At 40.2% G+C, this 23,143-nt stretch overlaps 1 protein-coding gene across 3 annotated transcripts in view; it reads right to left on the reverse strand.

Annotated features, from left to right (window-relative positions):
• Window positions 1-3,812: 3,812 nt before the first annotated feature.
• Window positions 3,813-23,143, reverse strand: part of rab27b (RAB27B, member RAS oncogene family) — a 31,551-nt gene continuing 12,220 nt past the window's right edge. For all 3 annotated transcript variants that reach the window (XM_024268495.2, XM_024268496.2, XM_024268497.2), the window contains 5 exons: window positions 16,568-16,739; window positions 11,879-11,967; window positions 8,456-8,559; window positions 8,091-8,214; window positions 3,813-7,024 (listed from right to left, as the gene is read on the reverse strand). In XM_024268495.2, the coding sequence (XP_024124263.1) occupies window positions 6,838-7,024; window positions 8,091-8,214; window positions 8,456-8,559; window positions 11,879-11,967; window positions 16,568-16,720 (657 nt within the window). In that variant the 5' untranslated portion in view covers window positions 16,721-16,739 and the 3' untranslated portion in view covers window positions 3,813-6,837. The remainder of the gene's footprint in view (window positions 7,025-8,090; window positions 8,215-8,455; window positions 8,560-11,878; window positions 11,968-16,567; window positions 16,740-23,143) is intronic.

Here is a 23,143-nt window from a genome sequence, read left to right on the forward strand (position 1 = left end):
CTATATTTGTAGTTTTCAAGGTGAAAGACCTGAACTTGTCATAAAAAAATAAAAACTCAATAATTATAGTTTATATTTAGTATTCTGATCTTCTCTTTTTTTACTGTAGCGTTCCACCCTTGGAAACAGCTGTGATAACCTGTGTTGACCCTTTTGGTCAGCCAAGTTTTGCTTGAAGCACATCACCTCGAGATAACAGCCTCTCCCAATGAAAGGGCAATAAAGTTGCCTCAAACCGCTATTTCGCATTCGGACATCAAGTCATTAAACTCTTGTAACTCGGCCAAAACATCGACATGTCCCCTTCAAAGGATGACTCACTCTTCTGTAATCATCTTTGCAGTCCCTTTTGGTCCCAGCAGGTCGACCCCCTCTGGAGTCTGCAGGAATCCATGACAGGGGACATTCAAGATCCTTTGTGGGAAACATGTGACCCTTCGTAACCTTTTATCATGTTTTAAAAGACAGAACTTTTGGTAATTGGATCTAACGTGTAAAACATCTCTTCGCAGCTCCAGAAGAAATGCTGTGTTATTAAATGTGTATAATCAAATCTTTATTCCTAACAGAAGAAGATCTATAACTACTTTGAGGTTAAAATCTGTGAAATAATCATGTGTAACCAAGCTTGGAGAATTAATTTTCTGAGTTTATGTAGATTTGGGAAGTGTTTAATTTTGCCACATGTAGGATTCACACACACATATATTGTAGAGATGCACCATATTGACTTTCCAGCCTCTTGCAGACGATACAGATAATAATAAAAAAAAGTTAACTTGAGAAAAAAAATATTTGCAAGTACAAAGTAAGAGTGCATGGCTCTTTTGTATTCCAACAAATTTGCAGAACTTCTTTTACCTGCAAATAAATTGAACAACAGGATGTACAAACACTGTCAGCTTTTTCAGTCTGCCATACATCTGTAAATGGAGAAAGTTCATTTTAATGGTCAGAACAAATGTGAAGACTTTAACTTAAATAGCAATGTAACAAGGACATTTTTCAATACAAATAATGCCCAATATAATAACATGCAAAAGAAATACTTTAATCTCAAAGTGCAAAAATTACTGCTTTGTTTGAAACTGATGTGCAAAATAAATGGTTGCTCATTAAAATGAACGTTTCAAAAACATATGCATATGCTTGGATTCTAACAGATTAGAATCAAGCACACCTCTCCGCCAGAATCCGGCGTATTTTTCCCGGTAGTTGGACGGGTTACTGCTGTTCCCGCTCTGTTACATTTTTACTACATCTGAGACAGCGCGCGCTGTCTGCATCTACTTTGGATAAATACAGCTTCGGATTTTTTTGCCAGTGCCAGCTCTGCCATCCGTTTGCTGTCTGTGTGAGCGCAGGGGGTGGGTGTGCCTGTATGAGCGCGCACCGCCAGACCAGACCCCCTCCTTTGCAGTGGAGGAGAGAGAAGGTAAGAGGTTCCTCAAACAAAGGTGTGCATGCGGAGTCCGCGCTGTTGTCGGGCTGCTATGCTAGCACTGTTGAGCAGTACCGATGAGGCTGAAACTTTTGGGGTGAGCAGAGAAGCTGTAACACAAGTAAATACTGAGTGGGGAGTGAGGAAGTGTGAACAATTTAACCCTTTAATTATCGGTTCATTTTATCAGCAAATTTTTCTCTTATCGGAATTATCGTCTCGACTTCATAATGTCCAATATCGGCCGATATTTATCGGTAACCGATATTATCATGCAACACTAATATATAGGTTTGTCCAAACTTTGTTTGATAGAAACCAAATTTTGATTAATCCAGTCGTAAGGAAAACACATCCAGAGACTAAAATAAAGTTACGCCACAGATATTTGCATATTCAGAGCTCATTGTGACATGCAAATTACCTCAAATCCCCATGGATTGGGTGAAACTGGTGCAGCCCTAGATTCAAACCCTGGCATCTGTTTTGAAGACTTCTGTATTGGGTTCCGTATGTTGGTAATTGCAGAGTGTGCACGGGTCAAGTGCACAACTTATGATCCCCAGGAATGACAGCTCAGATGAGGATTTTATCTTCTTTTCCTCTTTAATTGCAGGAAAATGTACAGCAACTCTTCTCTATAAACATCTCTGTGGTTTTATGCATTCATGTGTGAGTGTGTGTGGTTCTACAACAGAATAAAGAAAAAGAGAAAACAAGCAATACAATAAATAAACCAAATACATTCATATTTATAATTCTGCACAATAGCAACAAGCTAAATCTAGCATTGTAAAACATTCCAACAAACTAGATAAGCTTATAAAGTTGACAGAAAATGCCCACACTCATTAACAAGGAGATTTATCCTCCACTTGAGATTATAAAACCAAACTGTTCTGAAACATTGCCGTTCTGCTGCTCTGTTTACTTTCGTTTCAACTTATCCTTTTTAATACTTAGAAAACGTCTACGCCCTCTAGAGGCGAACTTGAGAACAACACCTCAGTCCATCTTCAGAACAGCTGCATGCCTCAAAGCTAACAGAAACAAAAAGAAAAAAGACACGAGGGAGAGAGAGAGAGGGATAAAGCTGAATTTAACACGATTTCCAAGATTCCCATTTTTTTTAGTTTTTTAGAAGAAACCAAACCCTCTTTACCTCTAAGTTCTGCAAGTCTTAGGATCAATCTTTTTCGCGCGCTTTCTTCCTTTTTCAACCTTTTGGTCTCCAGTTTATTTCATAGACTGATTCCAACTTTTTACCATTTTTGATGCTTTTATTTTGAAACTGATTTTTAATGCTAGACCATTCGATAAGTTTTATTGTCCGTCCAGCTTTGCAACTTATACTTTTTGGTCACAAAACGGAATAGAGAAATCGTTCAACCACCCCAGAAGCTAAGTTATTGAACCGAGCAGAACCCGCAGGTTTCTGTTGAGAGACCTCCTTCACTTCTACACCTGGCTGAAGATCTCGCCTCCACGGCCCTCCTGAAGCATCTAGCCAGTAATGGGATCAACCACCCTTCCTGGACGAGTCGACCAGACCCAGATATCCAGACCGCTTGGTGAGAAGTCAAACTTCGCTCATATGGTCAACTGCTGGTGGTTAGAGTAAAGATCAACTCTATCCTTGCGAAAATAACATCTTTGCCCCGTTTGAATTCCTCCTTTCAAGGAAACATCCTCAGCTCCGTAACGAAACATCATTTTATGAACAATACACACCTAACGCATCCACACACTTAGCATTACTCACCTCAATATTTTGTCTTTTCTTCTCATTTATCTATTTCTAGTTATTAGTTAAAGCTATATTCTATGTTCCACATATGTTGATTGCTTTCCATGCTTTTATGTCCAGTATTTCTGCTTGTTTAACCTCATGTTATTCAATAAATATTCAAAAGGACGTCGTTGTTCAGATACCATTATTTTCTTCTTTGTGGTAAAGTCAATTCAAAGGGTAAGAACGACCTAAAGTTGAGAGACTGATTAAATGATTATTACTTTATTGATTAGAAGTAGCGGCTGATCATTAATCAGTAATATGTTTCCTTCATTACGAAGGTGGTGCCCCGAGGATAATTTTATTAAATTTCAGTTTAATAAAATTTATATTTTTCAACCACCTTTGGGATTGAATACTTCATCTTCACCCCTTTAGCGGGACATTGCATATTCTCCTAAATACTATTGGATATTTTCAATATAATCCTGATTATCTACAAATAATGTCAGAGCATTCAAAATGACTGCTATGGTAGTCCTAGCAGATGTGGAATTCCAGGAGACAGAGTGTAAATGTTGTGTAAAGACAAGATTTAAAGTTAAAACATCATTCTGAGAAGGAAAAAAAACATCAACATAAACCTAACTGACATTTATTTGCAGCTCTATGTCCTGAACACTAAAGCATCGTGGCTCATTCCATCCTCAGTGTGTCCAGCATGCTGACAGGGCAAAACACACACAGTCATCAACACACACGGTTACAACTGAACAAACAAGTGCATCTGCAGACGTCAGAGGGAATCACACAAAGAGGAGTTTTCAAAAATAAAAGCTCTTGGAGGTACTCTGCTCCCGTTTGCCTCTGCTCTGCGAACTAGAGTTAGTTTTGCTTATAAATATTCAGCAGCTCATAAACTTCAAGCAGAAGAGTTTCAACAGGCACAGCATAACAGCAAACAGTGTAAACTTTTAATTCAGAAGCTACAAGTAAGACGTGGTTTAAGAACCAAATCTCATTCAAAGCAGCTAAAGTATTACACAGAGAACAGACATGGAAGTGGCTGCAGAGAATGAATATTTCAGCAGATTTAAGGAAAAGGTGAACAAAAAAAGCATCAGTTAGCTTCAAAAGATTGTCGCAGTTAGTTGTATTAGTTTGTGGATAACTGCTTTGAACAAAAGCACTAAAACTGTTGCTTAAAGGCCTCTGTGAGACAAACATTTCTTCTCCATTTACTACAGCTAACAAGACTTGTAAAAACTCAGCATTCTACTCCACATAAAACACAACTTTTCAGCATTTTCTGCCCTGAAATTCAGTCTTGAAGCACATTTTCGGCCAGAGAAGCCCCACTTTTCTCTTTAGCTAAACATACTCTTCATAAAAAGAGTTTGCAACAGCTGGTCAGAGTGACTAAACATCAGTCTCCATAAAAGGAACTTTTAAGATCTATTTAAAACAAAAAAATGAAGAGATTTTGGCAGCACTTTGCTTCTGCTGGAGTTTTTAACATTTTTGTCACCTTATGAGTAACATAAGTACTGATATGTTAGGGACCATCAGATTTTGGTGGGACTTTTGGACCGCCTCCCTCACCAGACTGCAACTTTCGCCTCAATTTATTTTCTTTGATTTACTGTATTTTTAATAAATGTTAGGACGATTGATCAATTGAGTTCAAGTAGAAAAGCGGCTCATGCTCATGCTGGCTCATGCCGCTTTTCTATTGGAGTTCCCTCAGAATCTACTGGAATTATCGTGTTGACGGTTGAAAAGTTACAGTATGTTAAAGATTTTTGTGTTTAACCATCACCAACGATGCCTCAAGTGTTAAGACGCATTCACACTGAAGGCGCTTAGTGCAACAAATTCGCTGCTTGACGCTGCGCAGCCGTATGTGGGAGGAGCTACCAGCTGAATGCATTTAAGATGATCACTGTAAGGAACGGTGACTGTAGATATCTCAATTAGAGTGTACGAAAGACACAGATGATGTTGAGAAATAGATCAGGTTTACTTATTGTAAAGAGTTCTACAAACACATCAGTAATCATGTCTTTATGTTTGGGTTTATTTGATTATTAAAGATTTTCAGGACGGTGTTTCTGTGTCTCTGTGGCTGAGCTCGAAGGCTCTCTGTTTCGTATTAACCAAAGGGGGGAAAATAAAATTAGGAGACCTTTTTCCTTTTTCTCAATGTCTGAAAGAGGCCTGAGCTGGCAGCCTCTTCACCCCTCAGTGTCTCTCTCTCTCTGCCGGCATGTCGCGTGAGTGAGCTCCGCTGCAGGAGAGAAAGCCGGCGATCTGTCCAGAGTGTATCCCACCTTCACTCCAAAGTAGCTCGAGGAGCTCTGAGAACTTGCAGCTCCAATGGGTAAATGGAAACGATGAAAGTTCAGGACAAAAACGTATGCTTTGGAATAATATTCTACCCACTGATCGAGTCATTGAAAACGTCATGTGCTTAAAGCTGAGTTCCTGATTGGCTTTTGCTACGCGGCGAAACTGGCCGCCTCTGCCGTGCGAATTGCGTTCAGTGTGAATGCACCTTATTGAAGAATCATCTCTAAAAACTCATGAAATTCCTGCATCTTTGAGGAAATCCTCAATATAAATGAAATGACAGAATGTGAAAAATAGAACGTAAATAAAAGTCGTGGCAGAAGGAAAGTATTTGTTGAATCATTTTATCTTATTTTTCACAAAGTGTTCACCTGTAATCAAACATTGGACTGCTTTGATCTCTGTGGTCATGCGGTGATGAGGGCAGAAAGCTCTGAATCGTCAGACAAACAGATTGTTTTGGGGCTGGGACAGAGTCTGTATAAAACTAATTAGCTACATATTAAATTTGAAAATATTGAAAGTGAACTCAAAAGTTAAGTTGGATGACTTATTTGTTGACTTTTGTTATTCCCCCCCTCCAAACAAAAAAACAAACCTAATATAAAGATAACGAGACAAGAACTTAATATCAGAGCAGAATTCTGCTTGAAACTGCTCCTGCACCGCAGCCACTTCAACAAAACACTTTTGGCACGCTGTGGAGCACAAGATAACCAGGAGAAACACAAGTGATTCTTCACGGTTTTCTGAGAGGAGAACCTTTATGAGAAAGAGACCAAAGCTGCACAGAAACTAAAATAGAACTCTGCAACTCAAATAAGCTTCTATGTTCCCTGGTTTTGAACATGTTACTAAAAGTGTTAGACAGGTTAGTATCATGTAAATGTAGGTTTCAGTGTTTAGGTCCTTTGCAGTCATTTTTGTGTCCACAGAGATAGAGAACTGAGGTTTATTCCCAGCTTGTGTGTGTTCAAAGAGGCATGTTCATTTGGGACGGTGATGAAACCGTCCCATCCTCTTGAATTCCACAGCTCGATGCTGTAACAGCAGAAATGTCCACTAGAGGGAGGTGGAGTTGTTTCATTGTTGGGGCTGCAGACCATTGTGGAGATCGATCACCACAGTGGAAAAAAGGAAGAGCTAAAGAACACAATAAATCCTTTCAGAGAAAAAAGTTACAGGGAGATGAAGAAACATGCGGCCACAAACTGACTGGGAGACAAGGGAGAATTTAAAAAAAGCTGTAAAGAATGCAACAGTAGAAGACAACAGAAACGAATCGACTGGTGGATGACTTGAAAAACCTCCAGACTTAACACGCACATTTTTTATCAATGGGCTGTGCATCACTGAGCTTGGTAGCCCCGTTCCCATTGGCTGATTCTGCCGGAGGTTTGTCGACGCACTGCTCCATCCTCTTCATGACCAGATCCAACAGCGTTATCACCGCCTTGTCCACTTCTGCTCCTGTCGCAGCGCTGGTCTCAAAATATGGGATCCTGTGAGGAAAAGAAGTTTAAATAGAGTTCCATAGCAACCTTTAACAACTCAAATAGAAGGAAAAATAAAAACTTCCCAAGCACACAATCCAGGATTTTATTCACAATAAAACCAATGAAACACAGTCTCTTTAAATGGGAATTTTTTATTTAGTCATTTTTACATTAAAAAAAAAAAAAAGAGCCTCTGTTGGTAAACCCAAAACGTGTTTGAATTGTTCTTCTGATCTTGTGCATTGTAAACATTTATAAACCCTCTCATCCGCATCATCTTACTCTGTAATCTGATTTGAATTGTTTTTAGAAATAATCATCTAACTGTTGCTGGTTAACACAAAAACTTGTGACCTCACACTGTACTGTACTGCCGCAGCATTAACATTCAAGTTTCTTGTGTTGAGTTTGTGGCTGTGCAGACACAATAAAAACAATCGTCCTTTTTCCTCAGTGCTCTGATCTACCACTGACTGTTTTCCAGCTCGTCCTGCTATTCTTGCTGCTGATTACCTGGATCAAACATCTTAGTCCAGAAGACAATGAAAACACCTAATGGTGCAATCACACCGACGTGGCAGGCACGGTGGAGGCATCAAGCTTCAATGTTAAGTCAATGTAAGGACGTTATCTGATGCGGCGCGATTTGGGCGTTGGCCCTCAGGTGCAGTACACAGTACACAGAACCCAGAGAGACTCTAAAAGATCTGGTGAAAACAAACAGAGTGATGTGCTTGCCAGAGTCTCTGTAGAGCTCTCCAAATCATATAAACCCAAGCTACTCGCTCAACATCCTCCATGTTTTCTATGATGTGGGAATGACTTAACTCCAGAACAACTTTGCCGGTTGCTCAGCGGCAGGCGCATCAAAGCTATAAGAGGTAAATTTGACAGGGGTCAAAAGAGAGGCAGCAGACGGGAATTTGACACGCCTGCTGCGTTTGGTGTGAATGTTGCTTATCAGCAGAAAGAAGTTCAGAGAGAGCTGGAAAACATGCAGGATGGCAGGTCTGATTTCTGGTTGACAGCACAGACCACCACATCAGTAACCATTGGCATCAATTCAACCTACCCATATTTATCAGCCAGCTCCTTGGCTTGTTTCTCCTGAACCTCCCGCTGGTCAGCCAGGTCGACCTTGTTCCCCACTAAGACAATGTCTGGGTTCTCACAGTAAGCATTGGCCTGAAGCTGGCCTAGAAGTAGAAGAAACAATACCAGTAATCATGATAGGTTTAGAAGATGCATTATGTGAACTTTTGAATTCCTACTGTTTTGAAGTTGCATTAATGAGAGATGATATTGTAAAATATCCAGAAGCTTCTGTGCTCAAACAGAATGAAGTTTTATGGTTTTGTTATTTCACACCAACATCTTCTTGATTTATCTCAGCCAAGTGACCGTCAACCACATCTGTGTACACGGGCAGAAACCTACTCATCCAGTTTCTGACGTTCAGGAAGCTCTGCTGGCTTGTGAGATCAAACATCAGCAGGAACCCCATGGCATCCCTGAAGAATGCTGTTGTCAGGCTGCGGAACCTGCAGCATGAAGACGGCAAAGTGAGGAGCAACACAGACAACACAGAGTCGAACGCCAGGTTCACACTGGACAAGGAAGTGCCGCGGAGCGGAGCGGCGTGCGAGCAGCATCTGCTCTCTCCTGCATTTCACACCAGACGCGCATTTTTCCTTGACAGTCGACAGGGGCTTCTGCTAGAGCTTTTTTTGTTTTTGCCATCATGGTTAAATTAATAACCTAAAAATATTACCCCAAGTTTGTGGTAAGAAGAAGCAAGAAGTTAGCAGGCCTACACTTCTTTAATTTATCTGCTGTTGAGGCACACAGAGAAAAGTGTGTTTGTGTCTGTCTGTGTGTCTTTTTTTGTGTGTGTTGTTGTTTATTTTCATCTCTACAGTCTGTTTAGATACAAAAACATGATCGCATTTGTCAATCTGTGTTTTATTTTGAAAATAAACTCGATTTTCTCATGTATCTTGATGCAACGTTTTGCCAGAATTAGACTAAACGATCCGCTGCACAGTGCGAGCCTTCTGCAGAGGACCGTGGTGCTCTGCATCTAGTGTGAGCCACAGTGAGAGCGCCGAATGGAAGCGACCTCCGTTCCACGCTGTTTTGTGGCGCTTCCGCATCCAGTGTGAACCAGATGTAATACAAGGCAACTTATATTCATGACAAAAGGTAGCACTGAAACCTACACACGTTCAAATTACAGAAACAAAAACTCAAATCACCTTAGAAAAGGGAACTCATTTTTATATTATCCATGTGTTCAACAAACATGGCAAAGCCTAGTCTAATTGTGAGGATGCATTTGCATGTGACACTACCCACTCTACCAGATCCAGCCCTACAACTCTGAGCCATCTCACTCTTCCATGGCGTTTGAAATGTGTTAGTGGGTTACTATGACATTGCAAACTATTGGTCCTCTAAAAAGGCAAAACATAGGCCCTGAGACCTTATTTAACTAGTAGCAAAAAACTACAAGCAAAATGACAAAGGGGTCTATTGTGACAGGAGCTGAAGCTAAGTATTGGTTGAGCTTCAGGTAAATGGAACCAAACATAAATGGTTGCATGTTTGTGACGCAAGCAAGCGGTGACATGTCTGGATGAAGGAGTAAACATCCCTACCCAGTGGACCAGCTGATGTAATAACTATTCCTGCGCACAAGTGGTGAAGGAGTTACTGTGACCAGTGACGGCAAACAGTCAACACCCTGTTGCATGCATTGAGACAGTTCAGCTGGTGTGCTGTGAAGACATCTCTGAATCTGATAAAGCCAGCAGAGGAGGAGGAGGAAGTTCAGTCAACTGCAGGGTTGGTTACCATTGCGATCACCTGGTGAAGACTGAAGGCTGCGTCTGCAGTGGGGTTTATAAAGAGCAAAGGGTCGTCTGTCCTCCTGCTCCTGGTCGTGGACTGCACTTCTGCTTCATCTTGACTATGGACTTCATCATCACTCGTCCCTCAGCTCTATCTGAATGAACTCTTTTAGATACGTAGTTGTAGAAGCTAATTTTTCTTTAACAGTTCTGGTATCTCCTGTCCGTCCTGGGATAGGATCTCTCCTTCATGTGGGAATCCCTAAGGTTTCTTCTTTTTTCCTGACTCAGGTTTTTTAGGAGTTTTTCCTTACCGGGAGGGAGGGTCTAAGGGCAGGGGTAACCAGTTTATTTAGTCTTAGTTTTTAACTATTGTTCATATTTGAAGCCCAATGAGGCAATTTTCTTTGTGATTTTGGGCTATATAAATAAAATTGAATTGGATTGAATTCAAAGCCACAAGTTCCTCTGTCTTTAATTTTAAAACAGGGGTGTCAAACTCATTTTGGCTCAGGGGCCACATTCCACCCACCTGATCTCAAGTGGGCCGTACCAGTAACATAAAAGCAAAATTAGCTGTTGACTTGTTATCTGTAGTTTGTTCTGTTTTTTTCTCAATTGGAAAAAAACTCTACCAACTTAGTACCCTTATCACTTATTATTACACTGTTTATTATGTTTATTTCTTTCACTGCTCCGTAGACGAATCTCACAATTATTGGTCTGGGCGGATACGTCGTATCTGGTGCTCTGAGCTGGGGCGGCCGGTGCGCTCTTTCGATTTTAATATCCAGTTCTGGAGGCAGTCTCAGCATTTTGGGTAGCAAATCCTTAACAAACGTAGAGACATTACCTTGTTCACTCTCTTCTGGAACTTGAGAAATTCTTATATCATTCCGTCTCAGTCCGTTTTGGAGGTCCTCACACTCCGTTGTGAGTTTTTGTTCCTGTTGGAGTAGGTGCGTCAGCAGCCGTTGTTGCTCAGACTCCGTATCTTTCATCCCGTTTACTCTTTCCTCCAGCTCGAGAATCCTTTTCAGACGATCACTCAATTATTCTTTAATTTCTGTTAATGATTTTTCCATGCGTGTAAGAGTCTGTGTGGTTTGTAGGTGTCCCTGTGCGTTTCCTCCACGCATTCTCCTCATGTCTTCCATTAGCGATAATTTACCCTCCCTCGCTGATGTGTTGCTATTCAGCAAGTTGTCGTCTGAGTCTTTCGGGGCACCTTGTTAGCCAGGTCCTCTGGGTCTCAATGATGAAGTCATCGTTTCCTATTGTTATCTTTTTTATCATAGTTAGGTCCCTTTCATTTATCAAAGGTCACAATTTACGTTTTTTTCTCTGACGGAGCTTGGTTTGTCACGCTGGTGTTACTAGCATGACATCACCGGAAGTCTCTAGTTTATTTCTTAATCTCTTGTTATGACAGTCTTGCTTTTTATTTGCTCCCTCTAGTGGTGGAATTGTGTACTGCGGTCATGTCTTTGAAGTAATCATAACTTGCCACAGGAATGGGCTGGAAACTTGATTTTTTTTTCCAACATCCTACTATTTTTTTTTCTCCTCATGACTGGGCCAAATTAAACCATCTGGTGGGCCGGATACGGCCCTCAGGCTGTATTTGACACCCCTGTTTTAAAATAAGCAAACGCTGGTTATTTCAAAAAGAGTTAGTCAGGGAGAAACTGAACAATTTATCAATTTTGTGAACAGAGATTTTACAGCAAACCTTCAGTACCTTGATAAAAAAGCAACTAGTTCCAAAAAGCCAAATTGGTTGCCATCAGTGAGCATTACAACTACTTGACAAATTCCTTAATATATCAAACTGAGTTCAATTAAAACATTTGCTCGGGCTCAGAACTCTGACTTCCAGAGCTTTTAAAGCTACCTAAAGGCTTTAGACATCACTTATATTAGAAGGTGATCAAAACAACATCACAGAAGTCATCATAGCATTATGGTACTAGTACGATACACATTCCTCTGAGTAGAAACCACAGCCCACCTCTCCTGTCCAGCTGTATCCCACAGCTGAAGATGAACCTTGAAGGTTTTTCCGGTTGTCGTTCCATTGGGGTTGGATGCTGTGTAGACCTGCGTAGGGGGGTGGGGGGTGCTTAAATTAGTTTTGTGGCTCTGTAATGGACTGGACACCTGCCAGCCCATAGTATATGCTGCCTAAGAATTAGGCTGATCAACAAAATTCTACTGTTTCAGTTACCTTTTTGTTCTCAAAAAAATAAAAAAAAATCTGAATAAAAACATTCTGCTCAAATTGAGGGTCTAAATGGGAAAACTCGATCATCACATCAGTTTTCATTAACTCCACATTTGGACAAAAGCAGCAGCCATATCCCCTTCTAATCAAAGCAGCTCCCTACTCAGGTTTGAGGGATAAGACGCCTTCTCTACCTGGATCAGGCTGGAATCGAGGTCATTCATCATGCTCTCATACAGCTGATTTGTCTCACAGACTATAGACAGTCTGTTGTATTAGAACAATTAGGTCTTTGACACAAATAAAAACTGAACAAAAAACCAGACAGACGTTTATTTAATTGATTTAATAAATATATATAAATCTAAAGTCACCAAACGCAAACCAAAACTGGGAATAAATAAATCAAGAAGTATGGGCATAGAGGGCACTTTCTACATTAAAACCAGTAGCTTCCTCATGAAGTCATTTTCATTATTTCTAAATTTCAGTAAAACCGAAGTCTTAATCAAGTACTTAAATCTTAAGGTCTATGAATTGTTAAAAACACATTTGTTTTAGATGAAGAGTGGCGCAGTGGTTAGCGCTCTTGCCTCACAGCGAGAAGGCCCCGGTTCAAATCCCGGCTGGGGGATTTGGGACCTTTCTGTGTGGAGTTTGCATGTTCTCCCCGTGCATGCGTGGGTTTTCACCGGGGACTCCGGCTTCCTCCCACCGTCCAAAAACATGCTTCATAGGTTCATTGGTGACTCTTAATTGCCCCTAGGTGTGAATGTGAGAGTGAATGTGTGTGTGATTGAGGCCCTGAGACAGACTGGCGACCTGTCCAGGGTGTACCCCGCCTTCGCCCTTCAGTAGTCGGGTTAGGCTCTGGCACCCCCGCGACCCCAAAAGGGAAAAAACGGACAAGAAGATGATGAATGAATTTGTTTTAAGAAGGAGATCGTGACGGGAGCAAACTGGGATACACATCCCTGGTTGCTCGGCAATCTTGTCTCCAGTTCAGCTGAAGCTTCGACCCCCATCCTGCACAGAGCCTGAAGCTGGTGGCGACCTGGGAAGCAGCAGCTGCTCTAAGCGAGGCCCGTCGCCCTGCTCTGTACGAGTGGGGGGGTGTTTTTTTCTTCCCAATGAGAGCAGAGTGCAGATCCCAGTTTTTCTTTTGGCCACCACTGTCTTTGTTCCTCCATCAGGTTATTCCCTGTTTTTTCTCAGCAATTTAGTTGTACTTGTTGCAATTAATATAAAGGAATGGTACATCCAACTACTATGTTGGTTGTCAGATGTTGTCGTTACTCTCCGCTCTTGAATGTTTGTGTTGTGACATTCAAGCCTGACTGAAAGAGCGAAGAGCTGGAGTGTCCCTGGTGGAAGCTGCAGCTGGTAGGGATGTAACAATTCCATCAAGACACGACTTGATTCGATTCACAGTTTAAACACCCCCTTGATTTAAAGATTTTTCAATACAATGAATTAAAGGTATTTTAAAGCCAAGTATGTTTTCTTTTTCCCCTTACATCAAACTTAGTTTTCCTACTAACAGAAATGATTCAATACAAATAAACAATTATACATAACACTGAAATTATCACAAACCATTTCATACTCTGTTCATGTTGTGCTCCATGTGACGACGCTCCACACCCACTCAGCACAACCCCCCCCAGCTGCTCCGACCCATCACTACAAAGTTATTAGACTTCGTCTGAAGTTGAGCGTTTTCTTTTAGTTTTTGTCTTCATCTACTTAAAGGCACTCAGCTATGATCCACTGAGAAACCTCGCAACAAACATGTAGAATATTATTATTATTTGTGTGCAGAAGCCTCTATGTCAGATGTTTAGTATTGGAACAATGCAGTCTGTAAGACAATTCTTACAACTGTTGTTGATTAAACACTTGTTTTTTATCATTTCTTTTTAGTACTTTTTGTTATTCAGTTTATCCAAAGTCTTCTTCAGGGCATTTTCACACATACATTTAGCACAGTCACATTTGAAACATAAATTCAAAGACAGAAAAAAACATCTACAGACTTAAGGCAAATAAAAAGTCCTGCAAACTGTCAATCAAACCCCAGAAAAAAAAAAACCCTGCCTCCCCCACTACCCAGCTTAGAGGATTCGATAGAGTCCTGCAACCACATTTCTGCCCCAAACAATTTTAAATGAGACCGTCTGTCAACTCGTCAGGAAGTGTCAGCATCACATTTCCTGGGTCCACGAGGGCAACCCTTCAGAGAAGCAACAGTTTTGGTTTATGCTATTTCTATTACTGTGACAGATTTAGCAAGTGGAGTAGATGAAACAAACTTTCATTCTCATTAACAGTTTACCTAAATACATGAACCCTTTTAGACGAAGATGTCATCGATGTCATCTAAATAACACGCTCTTTGACATGCCGTAACTTCTCTACTGTTTAAACGATCAATGTGATCCAGCTGAGTCTGACGCGGAGAATAGCTGTTTTTCCTCACGTCAGAATCAGCTGATTCATGTTGATTGCCTGAATGGTGGAAGAGTGCGTTTTATTTAGATGTTGTCGGCTACATGTCTGGTGTTAAAGGTTTAGCGCCAAAGCAGTCTAAATGTTCTTATACAGGAAAAATAACATTCTGGTAGATTTATAGTTGTGCTCAAAAGTTTACATACCCTAGAAGAAATTATAAATTTTCTGGTCATTTTTCTCAGAATATAAATGATAACACAAAAAGTTTTTTCCACTCACAGTTAGTGTTTTGGTGAAGCCATTTATTGTCATCAGTAATTCTGTTTGCTCTTTTTAAATCCTAATGACAACAGAAACTTCCCAAATGACATAAATCAAAAGTTTACATACCCTGATGACTTCATTATGAAAACATGAACACAAGATGATACAACAGGGTTTGAATCACAGATAAAGGTAACCATCCTCACCTGGAACTCATTGGCCTGCAATCAATTTGTGAAGAAACAAAAGGAAACACAAGAAAACCTTTTTTGCAAAAAAGGCCACAAAATAGCTCGCTTACAATACACCAAACAGCACAGAGACAAATATCCAAACTTCAGGAGTGATAACACCAAGATTGAACTTTTTGTTACAATCATAACCGCTACATTTGGAGAGGAGTAAACAAGGCCTGAAAAATACTGTGAAACAGAGGCGGATCACTGATGGTTTGGGATCTTTGAGCTACAAGGCAGGTTATCAGAAGATCCTGGAGGAAAACTGTCACTCTGCAGCTCTGAGGATGCGTATGGGACACACTAGGACATTTCAACATGACAACGATCCAGAACACAAGTCCAGCTGTCATTGGTCCTGACAGGATTAGGTGAAGGTTCTGGAGGGTCTGTCTCAGTCTCCTGACCTCAATATTATTGATCCACTCTGGGAGATCTCAGAAGGGGAGTTCAAGCTGACAGAGCAAGAATTTAAAGGAACTGGAGGTTTTCTGCCTAGAAGAATTCTATGCATTGCCATTAAAGGAAATCATGAACCTCATCTACAACGACCACAGGAGACTTCAAGGAGTTTTATGATTCAAAAAGAGGAAGTACAAAGTATTATGAACTGGGGAATGTCAACTTTTTAACAGGGTCATTGGGGAGGTTTCTGTTGTCATTATGATTTTAAAATAGTTAACAATAAATGGCTTAATCCAACCACTTAAAAAGTGTTCGTTTCAATATTCATATTCATAATTCTAGAGGATTTAAACTTATGAGCACAACTCTATTTTAGTCTAATAAACAAACATTTTCTAAATATTTGCTATTAAATTTCCTAAAAGCAGATAATTCTAAGACATGTGTCTGCAATCCTTCCAAAACCCTTAAAGAGTCATGATTCTGTCGAGTTTGTTACAATGTAAAAATTTGGAGATAGTGACGGCACTCCAAAGCTAGTGAGCTGGCTTTCTTCCACAAGCTTTTCTCTTTTTAGAAATTAAGCAAAGCTTCCATCTGGCAACGATGCAGTCATCTACAGTATGTCATCATTTTTTAAATTTGGGAATTAACCAGACTTAACCTTTGACAATGAATCACTATCCACTCAGTCACAGAGAAGATAATTAGTACCTGGAGAGTACCAACAATAATTTTTCGGAAGAGTGCCACATCATTTGAAACTAATTAGTTATCTGACCTCCTCCTAGATATCATGTTTTGGATTATTTATCTTAATATATATCAGGCTCTTTTGAAGTTAAAATATCAGAGATGTGACTCAGCACCACAATGTGTTAAAATTGTTACACAAAACTAAAGTTTGTTTGGCCTAAGTAACCCCTGGAAGGATGTGGAGACAAATGCCACAGTAACTATAGTAACTAAGACTCCATCACCTACCTCTAAGGTGAATCACTTGAGAAGAAACCCAAGAAATATCATAGTTGAACAGAAGCAGGTGGAACATAAGGCTAGACTGCATTAACTGAACCTTTTGTTTATTAGAAATTACAATACAAGAAGACTGAGGACTTACCACTCTTTTTTCCCTGAAGTCGATGCCGACTGTAGTGATGAACTTGGGGTTGAACTTGTTATCTGTGTATCGGTAAAGAAACGTGGTCTTCCCTACACCGGAGTCCCCCAGGGCAAGGAGCTTTATAAGGTAGTCATAATCCCCATCAGTCATTGTGATGACTACAGTAAACCTGCAGAAACAGACGGAAAGGCCCACTCATTGCAGCGTCCATAGCACTATAAGATATTGCAAGAAATGGATGATGAAGTGGTAAAAAAGTGGGATAAAAGGTAATGACATAACACACTCTGAATCTGTCAGGAGTCAGCTCTCTGTCTCCCCCTCTGGTCACCGGCAGGAGCCATCTCCAGACTACTGACTGACTAAATCTCCCAGCAACCCCAGAACACAGTTTCTGGATGTCGCTCAGCTGACTCTCATTTGCCAATTACTCACAGGATACTTAAGCACAGCACAGAGCCTATCTCAGTGTGAAGTATTGTTGGTGCCACTCAGCCTGCATTACTGAGCGTTTCTATCTGGAACTGATCTCCTGTTTTCTGCTTCATTTCTGACTGCCTGCTGCCTGCCCTGACCCTCACCTGGACTCTCACATCTCTAATCTCTTCTTGGATGATCTCATGCTTGTGATCGACCTCTGCCAGTCTGACTCTGATTTAACTTAGTTGGTTTTTAGCTGTGCTTGGTTCCCATCTGAACTAATAAACCTGCTGCAGGGGGAACCAGCTGTCTGCCTGTTAGTGACAGAAACACTGAGCACAAAATGCTGGGAACCATGGAGTTGCTCTGATCAAACAAGACTGGGTAATTCATGACAAGGGGAAAGCACAAAAAAACAAAGACCCCAGAGTGTAAAAGAGAAAAAAGCTTTAGAGCAGAGAGAAAGCTTATCACAAGCCTCATCCGTTCTGAATCCCACCTCTGAAACTCTACTACCACTAAAAATGAGGTTTGTTTGTACTACAGCACATCTTTTATTCTGAAACCCCAGTAAACATGACAAATCAACCATAAAGGACCCAGGCCAACAAGCTGGAAAAACACCCTTAATTTTCTCAAAGCTTTCTTTAGTTTTCTTTTTAGTGATATATCACAATTACATTTACATTCTAAATATTTTACAGACATAAATAAACTATGAATAAGGTCAACATATAAGCACAATTTCAAGCTACATGTCAAACTGTTATTGCTTTTGGCCATATGTAGAGTATTCAGAATCATAAGACTGCCAATTGAGTCAGCTGACAGGATAGCTGTGTAACACTGGGCTTTGTTCCAGCCTGTGTTGTTCTTGCTTTCAGTAAGCTCACTGCAACTAAAGCTGCACACACAGACCCGCTAACAACGTCACTTACCATTCAGACTAGGACAAAAATAGCGAACTGACATTTAACCTAGAATTCAATCAATTAGCTTCAATGTTGTGACACTGATTACAATGAAGCTTGTCTGAGGGGTTCTTACAACTTCCTAGCAAAAGTTGCAGAACCTCCATTATGCTACTAGAACAATAATAATAATAATAAAAAAAAGTTCTTAACCTCGTCCCCAAAACTAAGTTCAGCTTTTGGAAAGTGCAAGAAACAACTTGACCCTCTTGACCTGAACCTCCCCAACAAACTCGGTTGCTGTCATCTCAAATGACCTGGACGTTTTCTTCACCATCTTTACAGGAAATCTTTTTGTCTCCTTTCTGTCTTCCCTATGTAAAGTAGCCTAAAGCATTTTACAACTTGTATATCTAGATTCCTTGCAGGGCCATCTTCATCTTGTTCTCTTATTGTGAAATGACCAACATAATTTAAGCTAGTTATTACATTTTGTGAAGGTGGCTCAAACAGGTCTTTTCTTTTTTTTACCATCTCCTGATGACAATGTGAAAATAGCCAAATTTGACATTTCTACCACAAACTGGCTGATGAGCTGTAGGTTCTGTGGCCATCCCATAATAAATATTTCCAAATTTCTTTGGATATCCCCAAAATATGTGTTTTGTTTTGGTTTAGTTAAGAAAAATAGACCCATCTGAAGAGATTCATTTTTGTTATGGTTTTCCCAGACAAATTCACGAAATGTGGATGCATTGTTTTTACTCTGACTCTGAAGAAAATGAAACAAGGTTGTGAGTTTACATCACATCTTATCATAAATAGACCATTGCTGTGTTTGTATCATGATGATCAGGAAGTAGTGTTTCTGTCTTCTTCCTCTCTAATGCTTCACATCATGATAAGAAGGTTTCAGTCTGACTGACACTGCCAACATCTCAGCAGCCAAACGGTACAGAACTAATCGCATCATTCTTAAGACCTCTTCAAGGTACATTTCACGTCTTTCAAAATTCTTGTTGATTTATTCTTATGCTAATAAACCATCACTCATGATCCCTCGCAGCTTTACAGGGTAGGGCTACTACAGCAAGGCCCAATCCGAATACTCCCCTTCTCCCTCCCCCCTGATTTGAAGTGGCAGTTGAAGTCAAAGTCGTGTCCGGATTATTTTAAGTTTGACTCTCCAAACAGAGGGATCCAAAGTCCACTATTGTGAGAGTAAACTGCGTCACGCTAAGAAGCGTTTTTCTTCCCTTTGGTGCGCTCTGAACCACAGAAATTAACATTTATATGTAAGTAATGACTTTATGTTGTAGCATGACCTTTTTAATGTTATAAAACCGCTGTTTTTATGTATATTCAAGCGCTGGAAGCTCTGCGCTATCGTTAGCAGACCTGTGATGTTGATGGCGTCATTGAACAAAATTCATGTCCAAAATATTAGACACTATCTTTTCATTACCCCCCGTTTGGATCAAGCACGGAGGGATAAACGAAGGGGGAGGGCTAAGGGGAAGGGAGAGGGGAGAATTCGGATCGGGCCCAAGTCTTTATGTGTGGGTACTGCCTAGCATTGGGGCGGGGTTCCAGCCACTTCCTCCTTTTTCTTATGACAAGTTATCAGAAATTTGTCACATGTGAGAAAGTGTGTGCTTGTCTAATCAATGCTGTCCTGAGTATGAATATTTTCGTCTTTCTTATTTTCAAGCCCCACTCTGATCATCTCATGATCCATTTTTATAATGTTTAGCCAAAATCATAAAAACTTGTATCATTTATTGGGACATAGTTTTTGCAAAGTAGCATGGAATTCAGAAATCCTCCTCCGAGTTGTGGGTGGCACTGTTGGCTCGGAGCAACCCTGCTCTGACTTCCCCTTATCCATCCATGTCCACTCTCTCTTGCTCTACAGTCCTTCACAACCCCAGCATTACCCGTGGAAATAAAAGGCGAGCAATTGCAGAGTTATCCAGCCGTTCTGTTTTGATCCAGATTCCAGCTCAGACCAGGAAAACAAAGACGTACATGGATCTATTTGTCTGTAAGTGATGATCAGAATGAAGCAGAGCAGAGAGACTGTGCACCACTCAGTATATTTTCTAGGCCATGAATATTATCTTTTTCAAACAACATTTCTTCGTCGGCTCCCTATTCACAATGACTTAAATAAAGAAATACTCAGAAATGCAATTTTAAACTTAATTTTCTTTATATACATCATCCATCATCAGAACAAAGAACATGTTAAAAACACCAAAAACAGCAGTTTCATCAGAGTGGGTCCTTAAGTACTAAAACATTCCACAGTCTTCTCTAATTCCTCTGTACATTCATCAACACATTACATTGTTGGCAGGTTTTTCATAGTTTCAATTACTTTGCTATAAGAATGTTTAGCTTGTCCAAACATTAAGTTGTAACATGGTAAATGAGACTCAATGGGGAATTCTGAAAATGTCTTTAAACTGAATTTCTCATTTGTTACTGAAGCAAAAAGTATCAATGACTCTTCTTTAAGTCACAATTGGGAATTATTTATTCTGGTGCAAACCTTTTTTTTTTTTTTAAGTAATGCTTGGTAAAAATTTTAACAACAATACATAAATGAATATACATATACACAGCATTTATCTAAATTGTAGAGATAATGTTTGTGGTATATTTTTTTTAGTTTTAAACAGAATTTTCAATTGAGTATTTACAACAATTTAATATTATTTTTGTAAGTATTTACGTGACATGGGGGGGTCACTCAGCCCGGTTCTCTGTCCAGTCAGTGAGAAGAACGATAGGTTCAACTGGATAGTAGGGTCAAAGCAGTAGGATGATGCTATATTGATTACTCCAGAGTTACATCTTTAGGTGGAGGCAGTGTCATAATGTGGGACGGCAACTCTGGAAAATTAAGGGTCATCATTACTGGAGGCAATTTTCATTTCAGAGAGATGTTTGAGATTTAAGATTGAGAATTGAGATTCTGCAAGCAGTAATGATTTCCACAGTCTAAGACAAAACTCTGTCCTTCACCAACGAGTGAAGAGGCCGGAATGGACCACCTGTTTAGGACACCTCAACCCTATCTAACACCTGTTTGATGGTCTGAACAGCAGTTCTGTTCAGGGCAGAGTGACCAACACAACCTCAGGGAATTAGCTGTCAAATGGACAAAATCTTTAAACTTCTATCATCCAATCAGGGTAAGACAGGGTGCTTGGCAGAGAAGATTTGTCAAAGTATTTATGGGAACAACCTACAGACTCAACTCTACTGCTCATCCCACAAATGCAGATTCCTTACAGGTGTGGCATCATTAAAGGAAACAAAGAGCCTTTCCATTCAAGTAAGATTCATTGCTTTGAGCCATTGTTACTACAAAAAAAAAATGACTGATTACAAGATTTATTCTTTTATGTCATATTCTAGCATTTGATACCAAAAAAGCTGCAACTGAATATTTTCTGATCCAAGTCTAACAGGCTGGTCTGAAGTCTCATTCATTACTAGGGTTGGGCACCGATGGGTTCTGATGCGGTTCCGGTGCTACCGCGGTTCTTTTGTTTCGGTTTCGGTTCCCTTTCGGTGCTTATTGCGGTACTTTAGTAATAAAAAATAATGCCTTTATCGTCCTAAATCCAAAGCAGAACGGCTTCAAACAAGCGCAGACTCCCTCCTGCCGTGCAGCTGTGCGAAGGTAATATAAAGCATAATATAAAACTCCATCTTAAATAAACTTAAACGTCCTTGAAATTTTAGCCTGACATTTTATTGAATTAAATCACTAATGTGGCATTTATTTGCAGTTGTTTTTGGGCAAAAGCAATATTTTATTTCAATAAAATAAGGCGGAAGATAAATGTCAATCACACGGCTGCAAAGCGCAGCAGATGATGACGACCCGCTGTGGTGGTGGGCGGAGCCGAGCCGAGCTTTCTGCTATTAGCAGCCCAACAAGGAGGAAACGATTCATTGTTTCATTTTGGGATGGGGCTCCAGCGTTGTTTAAAAATTGCGGAAACTCCACTATTCACAGCGAAAGTCCCGCCCACCGACGTTGCGGAAGCCGACCATCTCGGCGGTTTTATATGAGCCCGCCCACGAACACAAGAAAGTAAATAGATAGGCTGAATCGTAAAAAATCAGAAGGGAGTACAAGTGATTGACATGTCCACAGACAAATGAAACTTCAATGAACTTTGGAACCGAAATCCGGCACCGTTTGCAGCCGCATCTTTCGGTTTCGGTAGAACCGCGCAAATCATAACGGTTCCTACTTGGAACCGAACTTCGGTGCCCAACCCTATTCATTACACCATCCGGTTTGTTCGCTCCTCAAGTGAGTAATAGATGCAGAACTGAACATCAATTCTGCATTCCAGTGTTGGGTTTTATGAGCAGTTCGGCCCATGCAGTGAGCTGACGGCAATCGTTTCCATCACCAGAGGAGTCGGCCCCTCCACAGCGAAGAGTGTGATTTCCTCTTTTTGTTTTTGTTTTTTTTTTTGGTGCTGCACCGTACAAACACATAAACTGCTCATTTATTCTAACCTCAGACTGATCAGAGCACATCAACAAAAGCAGATGTGTCTTATGAACATGATTTAATTAGGCAAAAACCTTGTAAGATTTACCACTGCAAATAATCACAGGAGGTACCTGACAACCACAGTGCAAACGCTAGAAGACCTTTAATTAAGCAAAGGAAAGTTTTAGCTCTTTGTTTATTTTTGCATTTTCCTTTATATAGTCACCTTGAATTCCGTCTTCAAGTTGAATCGTGGTATCTGGACTTAGTCTTCTCTCTTGAAATATTTCACAAAGCATCACACACTGCACCTCAAACCACACAAACCCAGAACAAAGTAGGAAAACTACTTAGGTTTTTCTGAGAAAATCAAAAATGTTTGAAACTTTTTGTTTTCAATCAAAACAAAACCTGATATATGGCAGTAACATTTAATTTAAAAAAGTAGAAAATTTGTAACACCATTAGAGGAACCATCAGGTGAAAATCCTGTTTTTAGAGTTTTTAACATGTCTGTGTGTCATTTTTCTTCTAAAAGAGAACAAATGTAATAAATCATTTAGTTTTTTTCATTTCTGAGTATTTCTCCTTTTAAATCAATCAAACTGTCTTGGACAGACTCTGTCTGAATGAATGATCTTCTTTCCATCAACAGCTCTGCTGCACATGCACTAAACCCTCATCTGTTCCTAGTGTCTAGTTCAGGTTCTGGAGAAG

This window comes from Oryzias melastigma, linkage group LG12 (assembly GCF_002922805.2).
Source record: "Oryzias melastigma strain HK-1 linkage group LG12, ASM292280v2, whole genome shotgun sequence".
NCBI lineage: Eukaryota > Metazoa > Chordata > Actinopteri > Beloniformes > Adrianichthyidae > Oryzias > Oryzias melastigma.